Source organism: Rhamphochromis longiceps, linkage group LG7 (genome assembly GCF_057381845.1).
Source record: "Rhamphochromis longiceps isolate RC_006_pf linkage group LG7, R_longiceps_female_GT1.1, whole genome shotgun sequence".
NCBI lineage: Eukaryota > Metazoa > Chordata > Actinopteri > Cichliformes > Cichlidae > Rhamphochromis > Rhamphochromis longiceps.
In genome coordinates, this window is record NC_140563.1 from 48,673,234 (window position 1) to 48,696,650 (window position 23,417).

Genomic DNA, 23,417 nt, shown 5'->3' on the forward strand with positions numbered 1-23,417 from the left:
AGCCATAGCAAATCTTATCCACATTGCAAAGTCCTTCAATGGGACTAATCCAAACAAAAAATGCAAAGGCTGGCACAAATGTCATCTGCCTCAAACTCCAGAGGAGATTGCTCAAGCAAAAACTGTCATCTTCAAAGAGACACAGAAGGCATACTTTGAGAAGGAACTTTCTGCCCTTGATGCTGGCAAGCCAATCTCAAAACAGAGCCCCCTCAAGAAGCTCAGCCCAATGTTACAGGACAGTCTCATTTCTGTTGGAGGCCGACTCAAACACGCAGAAATTGAGAGTGTTGAAAAGAGCCCAGTAATTCTTCCAAAAAACAGTCACATCTCCCTTCTGCTCACTCGCCATTATCACGAGCTAACAAGGCACCAAGGTCGTCATCTGACGGAAGGAGCAATCAGAGCTGCTGGGCTGTGGGTTTTAGGCGGCAAAAAACTAGTCAATTCAGTAATCCACAAATGTTTAACCTGCCGCAAACTACGTGGAAAACAAGAACAACAACTCATGGCGGACCTACCACCTGAACGCCTAAAAACTTGTCCTCCTTTCACCTACGTCGGCCTTGATGTCTTTGGACCGTGGTCCATAACAACCAGGCGTACCAGGGGCGGAGTAGCTGAAAGTAAGCGGTGGGCCATCATGTTTACCTGCATGAGTTCGAGAGCTGTGCATATTGAGGTAATCGAATCTCTGGACACATCCAGCTGCATAAACGCCCTCCGCCGCTTCTTCGCCCTGAGAGGCCCCGCCAAACAGCTGCTATCTGACCGTGGCACCAATTTTATTAGCACTTCAAAGGAACTTGGAATGGATAAATCACTCCAACAGTGCCTAACTGTCCAAGGCTGCAGTTGGGAGTTTAATCCACCACACGCATCCCACATGGGAGGCTCTTGGGAGCGCATGATCGGAGTCGCCCGCAGAATCCTGGACTCCATGCTACTACAAAATAAGGTTCAACTGACTCACGACGTGTTATGCACACTCATGGCTGAGGTTACAGCCATAATAAATGCAAGGCCGCTCGTCCCAGTATCCTCTGATCCAGAGAACCCCTTCGTCCTATCCCCTTCAATGCTCCTTACGCAGAAATCTTGCCTCCTATCCCCACCTGGAGACTTTTCGGATAAAGACCTCTACAACAAACAATGGAGACGGGTCCAAGCCCTTTCCAACCAGTTCTGGACACGCTGGAGGCGAGAGTATCTACCCACATTGCAGCAAAGGCAGAAATGGACCGGGTCGCGCAGAAACCTCCAAGTTGGTGACCTGGTTCTGCTCAAGGACAAGCAGGTTGCACGAAACAGCTGGCCCATGGCCAGGGTCACTGCCACATTCCCAAGCAAGGACGATCGAGTAAGGAAAATTGAGGTAAAGATATGTACTGAAGGGTGCATAAAGACATTTATGCGACCAGTTACAGAAGTTATCCTCCTCATGCCAAAGGACTGAATGCATAATGTTCGTTTAGCATAGTGGCCTCGAGAGGCCAGGCGGGGAGTGTGTTGCCCTTAAGGCGTTTCTCTGAATAAATAGGTTCATAAATTTGAAATAAATAATTCTAAAAAGATTTGCCATTAAAAAATTAATGTGTTGTTAAAATGAATAATTCATGCTTTACATACGTTTTAGTTAAAAGGAAAATATCGCTAAAATGTATTTCCCGTTCTGGCGGGGCACTTCCGGTTCCGGTCGAGCACTTCCGGTTTGGGTCAAGCGCTCGGTTTTGCTGAGAAACAGGCTCATGCTAAAGGCAGTATGGAGATGTAATCTAATGCCATCTACTCCGAATTATCAGGCCGGAACGCCGTAAGTTACTTTATATGACAGTTTGTACAGATAACTTTGGATATTAATGTGTATTTGCTAACATGAATGTTTTAGTGAGAGTAATGCACTTTATTGATGTAAACATGCTTCTGCCTGTTGAGATGGAGTTTATTTTCTGTCATTTCAGTTTTCACCACATGTTCATGGAGACAATTAAACAAGCTGCAACTAAACTCCAGGGTCTTCATTTGTGGTTTAACTCGGTGTCACCAACATCCTCGTTGAAAACACTACAGTGGCTTTTAAAAGGGGTTGAAAAAAGCTGCGTTTCTGTCACATCTGGCATCTGTTAATGGTTAGCTAGTTATCAGGCTGATAAAGTTGGGAAAGGAGTGTGTTTATGTTTTGTAATCTGGGAAGATGTTTAAAAGCTTATTTATTCAGAGTCAGGGAAAGTCTGCGCACAATGATGACCAAATACGGTAAAATGTGCATTTTTTTAAAAACATACCAGATACACTATTATCTTTAGCCTTAAGTGTCTCTCATAAAATGCCAGGTTCCACACATTGATCCCCCATAGGACCTTTTTAGCCTACAGTTTTGTTTTCATGCCTGACACACATCAGCAGTAAGATCCCAGATCACATGACAGATTTTCCAACCTACAAAAGCTGTTCCTTATCAAGACTTTACATAAGACAGGTAGCAGTGCATCTTTGCTAACTCAAGGTGTATAGGATAAAGGTCTAATCATCTCTTAGTTTACTCAGAAATGGATCACTGTATTTCAAACTGTGGAAATAAACGTTTGCCTGTTTGTTTTTCGACTACAAGCGGACTTTGTGGATTATGTTCAACTGCACTAAGACACGCGTACGGCCCGACTACCAGCTAGTGCTTCCGCGGTAATACAAGGTCTTTACATCGCTGCGTTACAACGACATTATGAGTTGTCACAGAAGGAAAGCCGCAGGTTTGACAACTAAACAATAACATCCATCCATTTTAAGGCAAGGCACTGTGAACACATATGCACATTACCCAAGTTCTAAAGGAGCTCAGCCATCATTAATTCATACAATTACACCTGTTCTTTTTCTAATTTGAATACTAAAATATATCCTTTCCCATCCAGCTGAAAATGTGCCTTTAAAAGGAATAAAACTCTTTTGAAGCTGCACTTATTTACCTCACCACAGCATAATGTCTGATACAGTAAAGCACACACTGTTTTACATTTTTTTTAAAAAGGAATACTTTAACATATTTCCTTCATAATTAAGTCATTATGTATTTTCTTTTTATTCACAGGTCATTAATTTACATAAAGAAGAGGAGTGTTTAATAGTCTATGCAGTGCTTTTAACACTGTTATTCATTAATTTGAACACATTAAACTGAATAAAATCATATCTGTCAAACTATATCAAGTGTGTAAATTATATGCTCCATCCTATGCCAGTTTTATTTCTTGCGAAATTAATGACCTCACTCTGTGTGGGACGGTGTCAAACGATGTGTTCGAACACTGAGGTGTTTTTTTGGATGCTTCACTTGGTTAGAAGAACATGCTCAAATGTAGCATTGATATTTTTAGAAATGAATAAGGAACATTCATCGTTCGCGCTGGTCTCTGAAAGCCCCCGTCACAACATCGAAAAGCCCAAAAAGTTATAGACAAGAAGTAAAAACTGCATAATTACTGTGACATAATCAGTAAAGTGCTGAACTCTGAGAATTAATTTTTGTCAAGGTACTGAGAAATAACTGCACTGCCATCATTATAAGCTTTGTAAATCTTGCTGAAGCCTATTGATTAGAAACTAAAGGTCAACTGCTAACAATGAGGGCTTCGTCCCTAAAACAAGCTCTGCCGTTACACAATCTTCCATTTACTTCAAGGCCAAAAATTGCAACAAGCTGTCTGATATTTTGCCAGTTACACCAAGGTTTAGAGATGGCGCAAGAAAGGGAAAGGAGTGTGTTTGCTGGTGCTTTTGATGAGTGTAGTTCTGCATATTGTGGAGATTGGTTGAACTGGTGATTACTCACATACTGTATAAAAGGGGTTTTGATTTTGTGCAAGTTTTAGTTGAAGTATTTATTTTGAATTTTGGACTGTTGATTGCAAAAGTTCTTGTGGTGTTTTGTTTCTATCTACGATTGAATTTAGCTGTTAGCTCTAATACAGCTGAAATCATACGTCATAGAAAATATCATGCAAAAAAAAAATGATATATTTAAAGTTAAATGTGCATAATCACAGTGCATGCTTCTTTTTACTGGGTATGGTCAGTTTTTAAAACTGACTCAGCTTTAATACTGTCCCACATTGCATAACATCTGATAACTCTATAAATAAGTAAATGAGCATCATTAAACTCAGTGTAATGATAGTTCAGTGGAATGAAACATTTCATTTTAGGAATGCTGTGAACTGTGAGGTGAACATAGGTGCAGAGCTTTCTCCTTTTCAGCATGACAGCACCTGACATACTGTTCCATCAGCTAAGAAGTATGATGAATGAGCAGACGATAACGTATCCCTGTCGCACAGGGGAATTTGGGATTAAATGACAACTAAACCGTGCTTGACAGATGGCAGCAGTTTAATTGTGAAACATTTGAACTTTCTACATTGTGATGTTTACCTAAAGTTTTATTTGAATTTTACCACTACTTTTCAGGTTATTACTTCTTTCCATAAAAATAATAAAGTTCAGACGAGCTCGGTGTACAACACTCTCAGTCAAACTGGATTTTTTTTAACTTGATGACAATTTTTACAGATTATTATATCTAACTTAGATAGACTCAAATAACTTTGACATGCTTACCGGGTTATTAAAGTTCAGTTTAAAGATGTGGACCTCTGCCTTGTCCTCTCCGACAAAACTGGTCCAACAGCCAATCTCATTCACGATCCACGGACTGCCTTTCTCACCTTTTGAAGTCACCGGGGTGCATGTCTGACTTGTGGCTGAAAGAAATGAAGTAAGAATAGTTAAATATGAACAGCAGCATGTTTTTAAGTTGCAGTAAATAATTTATTGCTTACAACCAGAGATGGGCAGCAACGCGTTACTTGTAACTATTGCAAAAACGGTAATTAGATTACCGTTACTTCCCGTAGGACCGCTGCGTTACTAAAACCGTGATTTTTTGCGAGAATGTCTCATGACAGTGACATAAGCAAGTGCGACGTTTGTGACAACAGCTGTGTGCAGATCAACAATGGATCATATATCGAGGGGAGAGAGTATGAGTGTGCAGCGTTTAAAGCGTGGAAGTACTGACCTTCCCATATGGAAAAGATATATATAAATCTTATAAAGTTTGTATCTGTCTTGTGTGAAACTTGTATGAAAAGCATATAAGAGTGAAAACAGATATAAGATCCCTTGAAAAATTATATAATGAAACTTGTATGTTTTGGATACTTACTAAAACAATGTATGAAAGTAATGAGAAAGTGGCCACTTTCATGAGTAAATCATGTAAGCCTTATATGATTTACTCATGAAAGTGGCCACTTTCATGAGTAATCACATATAAGTTTTTACTATTTCTTTTCCATATGGGTTACTTTAAGTTTGATTCCATAAAAAGTGACAAAAACATTAGCGTCCATTGTGCGTGGGAAGAAAACTTCTTGTTACAGCGGAAAAAAAAACCCCTAAACTTCCAAGCAAGCACCGAGTGCGCTACGACATAACGGGAAATTCACAGAGAAACTCGCGGATTCTTCAACTGACCGCGGCACACCTGCACCAGGGTAAACCTCCGCCTACCCCACTCCTGCTTTACAGGTCAAAATAGAGCAAAAGGACCGCTAGTCTTTGATTTTATTTATTTTCTGCTGTGTTTTACTTGCATCTATTTGAAAGAGTGAGTGTAAACACAAAAAAATTTTGCTTGATGCATGAAGTTAAAAGATTAAAACTAATAAAACCAGTTTTAAAAAGAGATTTTTCCATTTGATTACATTTTGTATGATGGATTATGTAGAAAAAGTAGAATTGGGCTGAAAGATCTATCGCTTTATCACCTATTCAGGTTGTAAATCGTGTTTTTAAAAAGTAACTAAGTAACTAAGTAATTAATTACTTTTGAAAATAAGTAATCAGTAAAGTAACGGGATTACTTTTTGGGGGAAGTAATCAGTAATTAGTTACTGATTACTTTTTTCAAGTAACTTGACCAACACTGCTCACAACCTTAATATGAAACTCCCTGTATTCTCTAGTCTCATATCTTATTGCAAGAATTTGAATCCATCTGTAACAATCCTGTCATATTTTGACATAACAGGAGAAAAACCAAAAGAAAACCTTCATGTGTGAAAGCCAAAACGCTATTATTTAAAAGAAAGATAAACCCAGCAATGTTACAGATTTCTTGTCAGAACAGGGCTAAATTTGTTATTAATCATTTTGAAAGCTTTCCCCTGGTCGCAGAGAATGGATGTTAAATGTGTGGGTAGGACTACATTGTTTAAAAACAGATCCGCTGGTTCACGTTTATCAGACGTGTCAGGACACGGGGCTGCAGTCATTCATCACCGTGCTCACTTTGCTCCCTGCTAGAAGACTGCTGTTTAACCTGAGGATCCAAGTCTTGGGAGGCTGAATTAATCCAGCCAAGGGTGTATGATCACTGGTGAGGGTGGGTATAAATGCCTGGTATTTGACCTGGACTGTGTATGCGTGTCTGTGTGCCAGAGATCTATTGTGCTAGACTAGAATGAATATGTGTGCACGCATGCTTATTCTAACCTGTATAAAGTTGCCAGGGACAAAATATTCTCCAACAAACTTCCTCTTTCCTCAAGAAAAAAGGTCAGAGGCTTTTTCCAGCTCAATTAGAGATCGCTTTCCTTGCCCATCGCTCACCGTTCGCTGACTATAGATGACAGAGTTTAAGTGGGTTATTCTAGAAGTTTTCTGGCACTAGTCACAGCCACATCATGGCTGACACAGTCACTAGTTTGGATTTACTCCTTACAGAGTCTTCCTTAGCCCACCTGCACATGGAATGAGCTTTCATTAAATCAGTCAGAACTGATCTACACTCAAAAATAAGATAAGCATATCCATTGTGTGATGAATATACGCAACATATGCCGAAACATCCACTATTCATGCCTCAATCACCCTCAAAGCAGCTGGCACCGAAGCACATAAGTAAGCGAGCGTGGTATCATGACAGAAGCGACGAATTTACTAAGCAAATGCTGCATAACACTGCGCTCCACTGGCTTTTATGATGCATTTGGTCTGTTTACCTAGCAGGCCACAATTCATCACAGAGGAGATCTGGAGTGAGGCAAGCGAGACAGAGACAGGAGAATAGGGTGGAAGGGGTTAATGGATACATTACGAGGATTGGAAAGCTAACCGGATGTGCCTTATTTAGAAGTGGCACTAATCAGCAGCCTTGTTTGAGGCAATGTCATCACTGCTGGTGGGCGAGAGTGGCCAGAGATTGTGATAAAAATGGGACAGAAATGGATGAATGCAACAAACAACGGCAAGATAGAGGGAGCAAGAGCATGTTACATAATCAGCTCTTTGTCTCCTTTAATGGGCTGGTTTTTTGTGTTTTTTCTTTTTTTTTGGGGGGGGTATTCAATTGGTAAATTCACATGTTTTTTTTCTCCTCACATTACCTGTGACCTAAGATATCCCTGATGAAAATAGGCTGCTTTTAATTTAAACTCAGTTACATCATTGTTATCGCATCACTTTTGTGCACTGTGGAAGTGATGCATCTTTTTATGTTCCACGTGGTGTTTTTTTCCCTCTTAGATTGTGGAACAAGTCGTCTTATTATTCCATGAAGTTAGGAACATATTTGGCACAAATTGAGGGACTTGGAAGGCCTGTATCATTTGTAAATCGTCATCTTCGCTGTTCCTCAGTCTGCTCAGCATCAAACTAAAAGTTTTCCTGAAAATCCAGATGGGGAACCATCCATACTTTGCGTTCTCTTTTTTTCCCCTCTGCCTCTCACCCCAGAGGTCAAGGCTGGCTTCCTGTTATTCTGCTCTTCTGTGTTAATGTTTGTTGCTCAATAACCACAACCCTAAAGTTATTTCTCTCTTGTTCTGCTGTCATAGAGTCAACGGCCCATGACTGTTGCCCAAGAGCTCTGGGTATAAATCACACTGACCACACAAGAATGTGCGTGTATGTTTGCGTGCTTGTGCATGCTTGTGTCACCAGCCTCCTTTTTTTACGAGTCACCATCGGATATGAAGAACATTCATTTTGCCCTCTTGCCCCCGGAAATGCCAATGGCCTCGCTAAGCGGTCTGCTGGTAAATGAGGTATAGAAGAACTATTTCACTCGCTGTCCTCTTTATCTACTTATATCAGTCGCCTCCATTTTCCATTCCATGAGAAGACGTGTTTATGGATGCTGCTGATTTTCTATTTAGATGTTAGGTATCAGGGGTAGATATAAATAGAAAACATAATTGAAGACAGAAAATACCCCCGATTCATGAAATAAGATTTGATCTTAAAGCCTTCTTTAATCTTTATTCCTTTCCTTTTCAGTAGTTGTATATGTCATGTCTGTTATTTTATAGACCTAAACAGGCTACTTAGAAATCCATCTCTTATGAAAACAGACGTGAAGACAGTTTTATTCAACGGGAGACCGATGAAACCCAATCGTAGCAAACCGATCGAAAGCTTATAAAATAAAACCAAGTCTGTAGTCAAAATCAATAATTGTCAATTTGCTGTTTGTAAAAGAGACTTTGGACAAGGTTCATATTTGCGGATTAAGCCGATATCTGTGACTGATGAAAACCATACTGCATGACACACTTGTCTGAGGGGGGGGGTCCATCTGGTCCCTTTGCGTGTCCAGGTTCTATCTGCTCTTGCTTTCTTAACCTTCAGGGCATTCTACCAGAGGATGGGAGACAGACTCAGAAAATGACAGACATCCGTTTTCCACATGTTCAATTGTGCATGGGACCATTAATCCAGCATCAACACTGTGCCCATTTTAGGAAATCTGAGGATCAGCTTGACATCAACTATGTTCTGCTTCATAGCTCTACTTTATTTATTTATTTGTTAGCAATTATGCATACAAATATTGAACTCAATGAGTAGAGTGCAGTCTATCAGATTTGAAGTACTGTGTGAAAGTCCTGACCCACCCCTCATTTACTTAACACCCATCTATGAATTGTTCAAACTTCAAAAAGGGACAATCTTGAGGGATGAACCAGCGTTGTGGTCACACATAACAGACAACTTATCAAAGAACCAACTTTAAATTGTATTTTTAGGCCCTTTGTTAGTATCAGCGTGTTGCAAAAACACTTCTTTAGTTACAAAAATTGACAGAGACAACACAACTTTACACAGGACCTGCATCTGGGCCCTTAGTTGATCCATTTACTGTTCACTGGAGCCTCATCAGAAATGGTGTCAGTGGAAGGCTGACTGTCAAGCAGCCATTCTTAAAGAAGTGAAATGGTCAGAAAAGGCTGATGAATGCCAAATTACACAAGAACTGGACTGAAAATCAGTGGCAACAGTTCTTATAGAGTGATGAATTGATATTTTAAAATTCTGGTTCAAATCATCATCCATATGTATGGAGGAGGTCAGGAAAGAGGTACAACAGTGAGTGTCTCTGAAACACAGTGAAGGTGCTGTCATTGTTTGGCGCTTCATTCTGCCAGTGGTGTTGGGCATCTTGTTAAAACTGACTGAATTACAAACACAGAAAAATGACACTAGATTGACCATGCAATGCCAGCTGGAAACCACACGACTGACAATGTATGCATTTTTCATCATGGCCTGAAAAACACACTAGCAATGCAGCAAAATGATACCTGAATAGAACAGCACACAATGGAACAGTATCAGTCGTGCACTGATCTCCCCAGAGCCCTGACCTCAACATTATTTAAGCAGTGTGGGATCATCTTGACGGAGAACAGAATAAAAGGCAGCCAACATTCAAAGAAGACCTCTGAGTGTCCTTCAAGAAGCCTGCAGAAGTACCCCTGAAGACAGAAGAAATGGCAATAAAGCTTGACTTTATTCAGTTCAGATTTTCTTGAAAAATAAAAGCTGTCTTAGAAAATATAGATTTCCAAGCTTATTAGGATTGTACTAACTATGTTTTTGCCTTATATACTGTATTCCCATTTAAGTCTGCACAAGTTTCAATACATTGCTGCACCTATTTCCCATGTTCCTGTAAAAATATAAAGTAATGAAGTGTGGCTCAAGACCTTTGCACAGCGCTGTAGCTACTAGCTAATCCCTAAGCAGGTAACAATATCAAATGCACATGTTTTGACAAAACCCACCTTCTCATCTCACCACAAACACATACACACCATAAAACACATATACAAATAGTTCCCTATTCCATCCCCAGGCTACCCCTGCAGTGTAAAACACTGCATAGATATCAAGACGAGATAATACAGGGATAAAAATATCTGATTAATGTGAACAACACTGGTACTCAAGTGCTCATTCAATAAATGGCCATACTTTATTATGCTTAGCTCAGCAAGCTACATTTTATTTTGTCACGCTTGTTTTACACTTAGTTTCAGTTAGCAGTGAGGTCAGGTCGGGTTCTTTATGTAAAAATGTTATCATGCTAATGCTAGCATTTTACGAAAGTATCACCTGACTGAGTCAGAAAGTAAGCCTCGCAAAACAGAGCACAGATTTGTCTGGTCTAGACCTCAGGATGAGAAATGTGTGACATCTTATTTTTTTATGTATTAATTACATTATGCTAATTTTAATATTTTTAGACTGCAGCTTGACTGACCAGCAACACCCCACTAAACACATTATCCACGTGTGCACCAAAGTGTTCTTCCACATTGTTTCCAGATTTAAATTAAAACACTTTGGAAAAATGTAATTAATACGAGATGCCAACCTGAACCTCTCAAATGAAGTATCACTGTCCAGGAGGGAGCCACATAATTATGAAGAGTGCAGTGTAGCTGAACTGAGGCCAGAGGCTGTGCTTGGAGACTTGGAGGTGATTTATCATTATTAAGATCAAAGGTACCCTACACATTGCTGATATCCTAACTTGATCTGTGTTCAAACTCAAATCTGTTCCTTTTACATTTGTGTAAAATTTGTTGTAACACGTTCATGGGAAGCGAATCTTCTCTACAAAAATTTAAAACATATACTGTCTAGTCAACACACAATATGCTACCAGCGTCAAGTAAGTGTTTGTGAATCCACAAAAGAACAAGCTGAGTGTTCCCAAGGTTATCAAGTTATTACAAATGCTAGGAAATAGTATAATACGGGCACCTGTGCACTGGCGCTAGCATTTGATAGGCTGAATGGGGATATGTGGAATTCTGTGCTTTCCGTACTACCAGTACTATAACGTAACACCTCTCTATAATGTATTTGACCTTTTTTTTATAAGAATATGTTAGGTAATCATTACTTATGTGCACACAGTGCATTTCAGTATAACTCTCTTGCTCACATCACAAATCCTAGAAATTATTCACTATGGCTCCAGACTGTCTATAACTGCCAGGAGAAGCACATATATGCAAAAAGTAAAGTTCACTTTTCAGTCAGCTTCTCATTTTGAATATATTCTAGGGTGTCAGCATGTCATTGGTCAGCAAAAATAAAAAGGACTAAAGCTGACTCCGGTAATGGGAGCAATAACATTAAAGAAGACTAGAAGCCTGTGAACAGCAAATACAACATCTCTTTTATGGGAAAGCACCCTTGATGTAATGAACCCCAGAGAAATCGTGCTTGGTATATTCAAACAGTTTTGGTTTTGCAGAGACTGATGTTGCACATAGTCAGCACACACAAATAATTATTTAGTTGCATTATTCGCCACAAACATGCGCGATTTGGGTAGTTTTACGTGATGTTTTAAGGCGTTCTTAAAGATCTCAAAAGCCCAGGACTGTTTGTGCGTTTCGTTAACTTGAAGCAACCCCACCGTGCAGAATGCTGACAGCCACCAGCGAGTCCTTGAATTTAAAAAGTTCCATCACACCCTAACTAAATGCTGATTTTGATTCAAAGCACTGAGTACTTGCTGTTCAATAACTTGCTGCCTTTTCATTCACCTCAGGAAAGCAAGCAGGCAGGCTTGATTTCATGCCCGATCTTTCACGCACACCCTCATTGTGAGTCTCTGTGGAAAAATGGAGCTACTTGCCTGGAGTGTATGCAAAACGAAGGCTTGCAAAACTTGCAGTAGGATGGTTTAAAAGCGAGAAAGAAAGAGAAAGAGAGGAAGGAGAGAGGAAAGGGAGAAAAAAAACAGGAGGGGGAAACCCTGACAGCAAACAACATCAAGACCAGCTGTCTCCCATGGTCCCTTGGGGTCAAGTAAACTGTTTGTGTCCAGGGTCGGGCGACAGAGTCGTGACGGGGAATGTGGAGGGAGGGTCAGCAGTCCTACCCTAGTTAGTCAGAGAGGGAAAGGGGAGCTTCAAGGCTAGCTCAAGTTTCTCTCTTGATTCCACACACACACACACACACACACACACACACACACACACACACACACACACCTATTGTCCTGGCGCTTCCGCGACTGCAGATTGAGGCCTGACCATCCACAGGAAGGTAAACAAGCTCTTATCAGTGCTCTGCAGGGGCCTGCACTGTCCCCTGGCCTCTCACCCCTGCATACTACACAGTACACACTCCGTGCAACACACAAGCTTCCTGACCATCTCACCTCCCTCTTCTAAGTCTGATATTTTATCCAAAAAAGAAAAAAAAATGCTGATTAGTCTTGTTAGCTGGATAGCAAGTCCTCGAAGTCCTGCTTCCACTATTTGCTGGGGCAGGAATTACGGATGTGATAGCGGGTCTGGAGACAGCCTGTCTTCACACTAGCTCTGTTTACACCTCTGGGAGCCATTCGTCCATCGTCTCATCATTGTCGTAAACCAGTGGCGATGTTCACCACACACACACACGCAACCTTATACCCTGTCTGTTGCTAATATTTAGCCACTACTGCTGATTAGCTCAGTGACACACGTAAAAAGCATAATTTTTATGTCGATGCTCGCATTTTCTCTCGGTAATGTATTATACTGCAGATGGTTAACGGGTAAAGTGTTTCTTTTCTATCCACTTGTTTCGTTAGATTTCTCTCCTCTACACCAAAAGAGCACTGGCAAAACACAATTAATCATCTAAGTGTTAATTGGTGGATAGACAGACTAATTTAGCAAGTTTCATGCTAACTGCGTGCAACCAAAACAGGCTGAAGCGTTGAGAGATTCATTGCACAGTAGCTGCTCCTAATCATTCAAGATTGATGTAGCTTTGCACAACATATGCTTCGTGTAGAACCAATAGAGATTAGCCTGTTTTTCTTGACTGAGTTTTGCCAGTAAATATTAATACTTTCCAACATGAAGACTGCATATTAATGAAGGCTCTGATATTTTCTTAAGATATTCTAAGTGAGGGAGGGTCAAGGGTACGATTCATGATCTATGGATTGAGAGCCACCATAGTGCACTATACGGGACCGGAGAGGCTCTCAAACTGGAAGTGATATTCTGCAAACACAAAATGAATAGTGTCTTTTTATTTCCATGAAGAGATATTTAAATATATGTGGTCACACAAACGACTTCAGTGGGCCTCAAAGGGTTTTGAATCATCTCAAAAAGAGATCTATGAGACAGCTTCAAGTTTTGTGATTTCATTTCACTGTTTAACTAATGGAAGTGTCTGGACTCCGGCACTTGTTATTTGACAAGTGTAACTTTATTCCCTGCAGCAGGAAAAAGATTATTAAGTACCCCAAGTTTGACTGTTGGATTTGTTGTAGTAACACTGTATGAGCAGATTAAAATAATCTGTCAGATGTCTCAAAGCTTTCTCTTCGAGTCACATATTCTGCTTTCTGACATATCACAGAAATACAAGCAAATGAAATATCGAGCGTCCAAATCCAGCGAGGGCTCTCTCATCACATCAAACACACACACGCTAGGAAAAAACACACGCACAGCCAGACATCACAGAGAAATTTCAGCTCTTTAAATACAGATTGACTGGTTTGGCACCTGAATCAACAGGAAAACTACCCACCCAGTGCTTGAATCAAGAGGCCCTGCCATTTTAAAGCACTCGACTGCACATTGTGCACCATTAGAAATCAGTATATCGTGTACTGAGAAAGCCCATATTTCCTGTTTAGGAAAGCACCGTGTACAAGTAAATTGTACGCTAACATCTAAAATACATGTGAGCTAAAGATTCCACAGTTTATGTTTGCTGAAAGTTAATTCAAACCAAAAGGTTTCCGAGCAACAGCTCTATACTTGCGCTGTAACGTGACACAAAATATTTGAAAGCTTTTCAACTGAGCATATTTTTGTCAAGCTGTTCTGTCAAGAAATTTTGAACTCTGACCTGCAAAAGCATTAATTAAAGATACCCGTCTAAGATTTTGCTAAGCAAGGACAGACCACATAACCCTACTGTGAGTTGGCACCTCTGGCTTGAAGTCATAGGGTGAGTCAGATGACCCGCCAGTAGTTCATCCACTAAATCAAGTAATACTATGCAGGTGCATTTCCCGCATTTGTGCAGACCAAGGGTGACTGTGGCAGACAGACCACAAGATAAGAATACATAACACCATGCCTTATCTTCACAGACAGCAGGCATGTTGACATGGGTACAAGTGGTCGCCATGCTGACTGGGCATTTATCTCGCCCAGCACTAATGAGGCATTCAGTGCTCATACAGCTCCATAATGAAAAACATTGGACCAGAGGGCATGAGACCTTGCAGTCACATAATAATGATGTTCAGGACACGGCTAAGTGCCGGTATCTTAAATTTATATGATGATGCTGCACTCAGGTTTCAGTAGTGAAGGAAACTTGCAGAGCCATTAAGAAGAAGATGGTTTCATTTATATAATATAAGGGCGAGATACAGCACAGCTGCAGCATGAACCGTGTTTCACATTTTTGGTTTGTTTGTGTTTTGAAACAGTGTGCAGTTTTTTCTTGTCCAGTGATACATTTAGCCCTGATATGAATTTCAAATAACATCATTCAAATTTTTGACAACTGATTTTTGTTATTAGAGGTCAGCACATGGGTGCAGTGGTTTGGCCATGGATCTAAATAGTTGTCTTTATGTGTTAGCCTTGCAACAGGCTGGCAACCTGTCCAGGATGTACCCTGCCTCTCACTCTATGATAGCTGGTGCAGGCTCCAGGCCCCGCCCCTGCTGCAACCATAAATTGGATCAACAGAAAAAGGCGGATGGATTTTCATTAGGTTTTTGTATAATTTCTGTCAATAAAAATTGAAGACCTTATTGATTTCTTTTTTATCTAATTTCTCAATTTTTCATTTTTATATCTCCTAAGGATCTTTGTGTAAGGTTACCATGGCTACAAGAGTCATTCTCATCTGTGGCGAGGTTAATGCAGGAGGCTGAGATTCCATGTCCATCTCCTCTGCAGTGTTCCAAAAATACTTTTCTCAGTAAACATTATCATTTACAAATTCTGTTTAAGCAGAGCCGCTCTTCTCTGTCCATCCTGCTCATCCTGCTGTAGCATTATTGCCGCAGCTACTTGTTCTCTTTAATGATGAGCTGCTGCTATTCAGAAGATCATTGATTCACTTCTTTACTTTAAAAAAAAGCTCTTTCTGGCTTTGCCTGGTAAAGAGAGCCAAATCTTTTGAAAGCACAGACAAAACCTCTCTGAAATTAACATTAACACTGCATCACCTGTGTTTCATAAACTGTGTCAGATTAAACCTGGGACAGGAAACATGTTTTGGGCATCATTTGATGAAAAAAAAAAATCCATAATAACCTTGGGGGCAACATATTGTAATTCAGGTGGTCTGAGATGGAAGTAAAAAAGCTTTAGCCAATCACAGCTGTGTTCAGTCCATATTAGAGGTCTCATCTATAAAAGAGCGCTAAAGATCAATACTACAAGTACATCAGCACGAAAGCCAATAATGGCCGCACACAAAAAAAGTGAGATTTATAAAACACGTGAACACACACCTGGATCGCATGTTCCTTTTATAAATCCGATCCCACCTGGAAATGTGTCCGTGTTTGTATCCTGCCTTCTAAATACCCATATTCAACCATACACTGGGAAACACTGAGCAGAATTTAAACCGAGACCTCATATAGCTTTTATCTTTTATCGACAGAAACACTAATAAAAGAGATTTTTTTTTGGGGGGGGGGGGGGGGGGGGAGGGGGGGGGGTCAGTGGATATGTTTGCTAATGAAAAGTTGCACTATTTAATTCCAAAGACTCCAAACCGTAAAGTGTTCTTCGGTTCATCGTGAATACTTTAATTACGTTTTTATTTGTTAAATCGTTTTTTTTTTTAAGAAAAAAAAAACCTCTAAAACATATCTTTATAGTTTTAATCTCGACATACTGAGTTTATCCAGCTTCCTCACACGCAGCCTTTTCGCTTTGATCATGAAAAAAATTACTTGTCAATATTTTTCATCCTGCTTTTTCTTTGATGAAATTAACACTAGTTTTCTCAAAGACAAAGTAAGAATGGGGAGATAACACAAAAAACTGTGGACTCCCTTGTTGAGATCGCACAGATACCATCGCGTGTACGCCACACTGCACGCCAAAGCCGTCCAGTCAAGTGCCGGGACATGGTGTTAGTGAGGCTTCCCCACAATGCTTTCTGTATTCAAACAGAGGAAAAGCAAGGCAGTCAGAAATGGATTGTTATTTGGGAGGGGCATAACACTGAAGGAGATTGAAATCAGTCTCAGGCAGCGACAAGCGGTCGCGTCTCCCTGCCACCCAGTCTGACTGCAGGCAGAGCTGGCTCACTGCAGTAAAACAGGGGAAGTTGACTGTTTTGACTCTCAAAGCCATTTTTAACATGACGTGTTTTTTTCTTTTTTGTTTTTTTTTCTACTTCAGCATGCTTTCTGAGAAGTCTCAGTCATCTCTTTCAATTTCTTATAATCTTTTTAAGTCCCTGACATCCCCTTTCTGTAAACGAACACATTCATCTTTTGGTTTCAGAAGTTTTCTTCCCTCGTCTTTCTCTTTGATGTCATTATTTTGTGTAATTAATAGTTTTGCATTTTCACTTATCACTACTTGAAATTCCCCTCCTCTATCTCTTAATGTTTATCCGTTTTGCATTTTTCTTATCTTTCTTTTTTTTAATCCACTATTTACTTCTCCCCCCAAAATCTTTCTTCTGAACCACTTATCTTCTCTTTGACAGTCACATAAATTTGATCCCCACTCCCTCACTGTCTCCATGAATCAGCCTTTATGAATTCTGTTATCTCTGTTTGTGTTTCTGTCTGTCTGCCTGTCTCTCTCTTTCCCTCTTTAAGATTATTTTCAGACAGTCGTCCTTCTCCAGTGGTTCGCTAATCACTTTTGTACTTTTCCTTTAGCCCGTGGCGGGAGGCTCGGGGGTAAGCAAAAGTGCAGCAGGAGGTCTGGCAGTTAACATCACGATGTCTGTCTCCCACTGGGAAAGCTGTTGCAGCAGGGGGCATATTCAACACGATTTTCCTGCCAGGAAATGCCGGACTCACAGTGGATAAAAATCACTAAATACAAAGACTTCAGTCAGACGCAAAGATAACTGTTTATGCGTCCAACTGCCACGGTCGGCTTAAGTGGTAACGCTTATTGTAATAATAATAATAATCTGAAAATTGTCTTCAAAGGAGGTGGCATGCAGCTACCTCCCATATAATAAGCGGCTAGCCAGACGCAATCTGCAGCGACGCTTGGATAGCAAAACTACATACATGCTAAAATGTCTAGATCTAAAAGGCCAGCAGGGGCACTCCGCTGATTGTATACACAAAGATCCGTTCATTTGTAACAGCCTGAAAGCTAGTTGCATAATGTCCTCTGTATCCTGGAGGGGCTTTTTTCAAGTCAGGCAAATTAACCCCGATGACATCATGAGGGTTATCGCAGTTTGTGCTTAGAAAGTTAAGATTAATGAGAGAGTTATAAGAGAAAGTGGGGGCGTTTACGAAAGTAGACTTCTTAACAAGACAGGGAGGCACCAGTTGTGGTGCCAGGGAAACAAAGGCGTCTTCGGTCTTCAGTGTTTCAACTCTCCGTCACACTATTTTTGAACAGTGAGCCAGTGCAAATTTAACGTGACACAACATAAGCACTGGCTTACATCAGTAAAAGTCATCCTACTTACACATCCACACGGAGAAGGTGGCGCGTTACCTTCACATAATGCCTCAAAACAATGCAATTGCAAGAAAACCTGACACAGTAGCTGCACTTCACACTCGAAAGAGTCAAAAACTACACAAAAAAAGAGTCAAAAGGAAAACCTAAAGAGAGTTAGACAACTGAGGGGAAACTGCATGTTTATTAGACGTATCACAGTGTCTATATGAGCTTGACACAAGCAAATGCCACAGTTAAAACGGATTCAGACACATCGCGGCTTCAGAGGCGCTCAGAGATAAACCTGTAGCTTGGACCATGTAAGACCTTCAAAACAAACAGCAACATTTTGAACACAATTGACCTCACAGGGAGACAGTGTAGTGAAACTAAGACCAGCGTGATATTGTCTGTTTCACTGGAGCCTGACAGAAGCTCGTCCAGAGAATATGGATGAGCTGCAAACAAGAAAGAGAGAGGCCTGACTGATCCCAACACAGAGAGAATTTTAATAATCATGCAGTAACATGAAAGAACGGATGATCGTTTCACTGGAAGACATAGGCAGAGGGTGACTTTACAGATAATCCAGAGCTAAAGAAAACACGGCCTCCGAACCAAATTTATCCGTGTTTGTCAAATTGCAGGGTAAGTACAAAAGTCATGTCTGGGTTTTTAAGAAAGGAAGCCAGCAAGTCAGCGTAAGAGCTAAGGAACTGGAGTCTGGTGGGCTTAACAAGATGACTGCAGTTTTACTGATTTACCCAGGGACTGCTGCGAGGCATCCACCTTATTATCATCTATAGAGTCTCTAAATTTGGCCGGATTAGTTAGATAGTGTCATTTTAATGAAAGACACTGTCTGTACTATTGTAATAGGAAGAATATTTCAGTCCTTTGGTCTCAGACAACCCAACAGTGAATTGATAAGCGTGCAGGAACATTAAGGAAAAAGCCCTAGCCTCCAAGTTTTTTTTACTGCTAACGCTTTAACGCTAATAATCTGTCCAAAGGTAAATGAACACATGACAGAAGACCAAGGGAAGCTCCAAGGAGCAATTAAGTTTCCAATTTCAGGAAATTAGGTGCACACGTTAAGTATATGACTCTTAGAATTAAGGGTACAAACATAATCCTCTGGGTTTTACTGGGTCATTTTGCAAGATTGTGCATCTGTAGTAGCTCAGAGTGCGTAATATACCAATAAGATCTATACATGAAGTATAAGGCTTGCTTTAACTTTGAGCTTAACAACTGTTTGAAATTCAAACCCTGCTTTAAACGTCACACGAGGATTTCATGAGTCTGATTTCAAGGATCTGACAGGGGGTCAAACATATGGAAAGCTTAAATAAAGCTAAAGCAAGACTGACCTGAAGCAAAACACAATATGCCATTTCTTGCAGTTGGGTAAGGGCTTCATGGGATTTGTGGCAGGCTGCGGGCTATTTTTGATTTACTTTTTTCTGTTTACCTCTTCTTCTCAGTTGCCTTCACATCGTGTCTTCTCCAACAGTGACTTGAAGTTTACTTGGATTCGATTAAACACGCAGACATCGAATCACAGTGGATGTTTCCAAATGTGTACGGAATATATACTCATATATCTATTTATGTATCTATCACCTGTCTGGAAATATGATTTTACGGCGCTGGGTACAGCATGTCACACCTGAGGATTGTGCTTGATTTACTTAAGAACGCATTATTAATCCCAGAAGACTATATAAGAGAAAATGGTTAAATAATATGACAGTACTGGGCTACATAATAAAGAAATAAACTTAAAGCAGAAACGATGTACAGAGAATCAGAGTGCTTTGTCGCCTGAAAATAGTGGCACAGCTCCCTCTAGGTCTTCTTCTAAAGCTGCTGCAGCAGATGCAAAGAAAAGGAGGGAAAAAAAGGAAAATTTGCAGAGCCTCATTCAAGAAAGAAAAAAATAATAGCAAATACAGAACTATGTGTCACAGAGGCAATTAGGACTGAGCAAAACAGCTCCTCACAGACTACACCAGCAGACAGCGAGACTGATCCCCTGCGGTGGATGCTACATAAGGTCAGCTCTCCATAGGTCTGCCAGTTGGCCAAAAAATACCTCTGTATTTCTGCCACCAGCACCCCTGCTGAGAGGGTGTTTAGCACTTGTGGCAATATTGTGATTTGTCATACAGCAGGTCAGCACTGAAGCCAAATTCAGTGAATAGGCTTGTTTTTCTGGCGCATAACTTTAACAGTGATGTATGCTTGCCTCGGCTACTTTGCTTTATTTAAAGAGCAAGCTGAAAATGTCACTTTATTTTTTCTACTGTATGTTTATGGGGCTGGAGTGTGGAAAAGGTTATTTGGCACTTAAGTGTTTTGTTAGGTTTTCGTTTTTGTTTTTTTGTTTTTTGCATATGTAAGTATATGGCACTGAAAAATGCAAGCACCATTTAACTGACAGTTAATTTTAAAGCTTTATTAAATAACACCAGGGCGTGTTATGCGTTCTTTTATGACATTTCGAGTGAGGAAATGTGTGTTTTACATTTACAGTCAGCTATTAAATTGAGGCTCGTAGCTTTTAACACTTGACAATTCAGAACAACCAGACTGGGATAAAAGGTTTCCCTAAAGCTAATAATAAAAGACTGATAATTTCTTGTTTTTAAAAGTGAAACATTTTCATATTCAGATTAGCATATCTCTTATTTGGAGGGGGGGAAAGATGACTGTAACAAAAAAATGTGCACTTTAATTCATTTTTACCTGCTAATGTTTTAACATGAAATATATAACATTTTTTTTACCTTATTAAAAAAACACCTAAACTGTGGCCACCTCAAATGCCATGCTGCTGTGGGGAAGTGTGACGCAAACACCCTGAAGCATCACTGGAGGTAAGAGAGCGAAGCTGGATTAAGGCCTATGGAGATAGGGGGGGTTTCTGATCCTTTTGCTACCTCGCAGGGATTACAGGTTTGAATTCGATATGAGCAGCCACATGCAGCCAAGGCAGGGAATGGCAGAGCGGACAACAGAGGAAGACCACATAAAATCTATGTAGCATCCGCATGCCGTCTTGTTACCTGAATCTGGACAATCTTTAAAGAAAATATTTTTTAGCACTAAAAAAAAAAAATGAAAAACTAGACAAACAAATGCTTTGGCTGACTTGGAACAACACTTGCTCCCTTGTTACCAGTATAATTCTTCATTTGATTTGTAAAATTCAACCATAATTCAAGAGTTTTGTTCTTTTTTGCATGTAATTTTTTCATCTTCAGACTGATTTCCATCTAAAAAAAAAATACATTATTGTCAGAGCACGAGACAGGAGACGATCTTGAACTTTAGGCCAGAAACAGTCCCTGGAGGTTTTTTCTAAAGCTAGTGTCTGCTGACTAGGATGATAATGTTTTCCTTTTTCCCAATTTAATAAAATCAAGCTGCAGAAAGAAAGAAAAAAAGAAAGAACGGAAACTAACTTCAGATCTGAACTGCTAAAATGCTCAATAACAGCAGGCAGACTTACCAAAGGCTGTAGTAGCGATGATGCACAGAAAAAGGGCAAACCGTGTCACGCAATCCTCCATCTCTGCTGCTGAAGTTTAAGGTGTTGGGAGAAAGCTGAATCTCAGTCTCTGGGGTGTGAAGACACTCGGGCGGAGGTTGAAGCGTGCTTGTCTGGTGGCAGAGCAGCAAAAGACTGTGACAGAGGAAGAGCAGAACAATTCCAGTCTTAAAAAGGTGGAAAGGTCAGAAAGTAAGAAGCTGGGGAAATGGTGAGGAGAGGAGGAGACGTGATGGCTGATAAGGCTCTGACTAACTGCCAATTTCCAGCATGTCCCTCTGAGAGTCAGCGTGCCATGTCAAACCAAGTCTCCACATGTGTGTAATGGACAGCTTATGCCACGAGTTTGGTCTCTGCTCTTGAGCAACCACGATTATGGTGATTATTATTTATTATTAACATGATTATTGTAATGCTATTATTGGTGGAGACAGCTGCTTACATTTCTTCCTCATCGCATCATGTTTCTGCCCGTCTTCCTGGCACACAATGAGGGTCTGAACCTAGAGGTTATCTGGTGGTCACTATGCTTCTGGCCGACGGTTTCAGGAAGCACCACGGCACCGTTTTCTTTAAATAATACCACAATGCCAGCATCAGATAAGAAGGAGACTGCTCCTGTTATATGATTCATATAGAGTAAAAGGAAGAGCCTGTGTAAACTGTTTATGGAGTTCCAAATGGAAAACAAAATGTCTCGTTAATTCGTTATTTCCCGCAACATCTTGCCGTAAGAGAGAAAACGACTTACCCATGGACTAACGTGCTTTTTGAAATCCACAGATGTGCATATTAGTAAAGTAATAAGCGCGGATTTTATCAGGCACTGCGTTAATACAGAAAGTAGTTTGACTTTAACACACGCACGCCTCCCATTTCTGCCTCCCATAATTCCGTGTTTTCGCAATTCTAACATTTGGCATCTTCACAGCGTTATTTGACCAAAACATGCGCATTAAATTGTTTTTAAACGGACATGAAGCCGGATTTCTTTAGAATCTAGACACAGACATTTCCCAACAAACTTTCAGGAAATGAATCACAGATCACAGAGAGTTACAAAGATGAAGTAGAGAAAGTTATAAACAGCAAAACTTACTTTTTATGTAGGTGTCTATCTCGAACAAAGTAGGTTTATAATCCACGGGTGGGGATGTGGTGCTTTGAGCAATGTAACGATGCCTGGACTTTCCAAACTTTTTTGTGCTGTCTGGGCGGAGCGAATTTACTTCAGCAGCCCTCCCAGTCTAATAAGCACTCCCACCGTCATACTATTGTCATTCCGTGGAGTTTTTGAGTAATAAGACTTTACTATTGAAACCAACTGTGACAACGCACGGGGCGAAATTATTGTATTTAAAACGTATCTAGTGCTGGGCATGCTTAGATAAGAAAGGAAAACATGCCTTATACATGTGTTGATGAATGATGATCATATTGTTGAAAGAAAAGAAAAACTCCTATGACACATAGTAGCTGTACTTTCCAAAAATGGGCTTGGACTTTCAGGAGAAGGATGAATAACATAGGCCAAGTTTTATAGCAAAGGATATGAACCTTCTGGAATCAGCTCCACAAGCCTTAGCTGTTTTATCTGGCACAAACAACGATCATCTACACTCACCTGCCAGTTAAAGCAAACATCTAGTCTAACAAACACATGGCAACAACCCAGCCCAGTTAAGTGTGCCCAGTGTGGTCAAGTTAACCCGCTGGAGTTCCAAGTGAGTGTCAGACTGGGGAAGAAAGAGGATTTAAGAGACTGTGAATATGGCAATACCTGTCTGAGAACTTTAGATGTACAACCATCTCAGCTTTACAGAAAAATGTCTGATGAAGAGAAAATATCTAGTTGCCTGGAC

At 40.4% G+C, this 23,417-nt stretch overlaps 1 protein-coding gene across 2 annotated transcripts in view; it reads right to left on the reverse strand.

The window, feature by feature from the left end:
- Positions 1-22,764, reverse strand: part of eng (endoglin) — a 51,937-nt gene extending 29,173 nt beyond the window's left edge. Inside the window, exons 1-3 of one of the 2 annotated variants that reach the window (XM_085413999.1) lie at positions 22,655-22,764; positions 21,517-21,668; positions 4,615-4,757 (exon numbers count right to left, since the gene is read on the reverse strand). In XM_085413999.1, the coding sequence (XP_085270125.1) occupies positions 4,615-4,757; positions 21,517-21,577 (204 nt within the window). In that variant the 5' untranslated portion in view covers positions 21,578-21,668; positions 22,655-22,764. Of the gene's footprint in view, positions 1-4,614; positions 4,758-21,516; positions 21,691-22,654 lie in introns of both variants that reach the window. The other variant, XM_085413998.1, reaches the window with a different exon arrangement.
- Between the last annotated feature and the right edge of the window lie 653 nt (positions 22,765-23,417).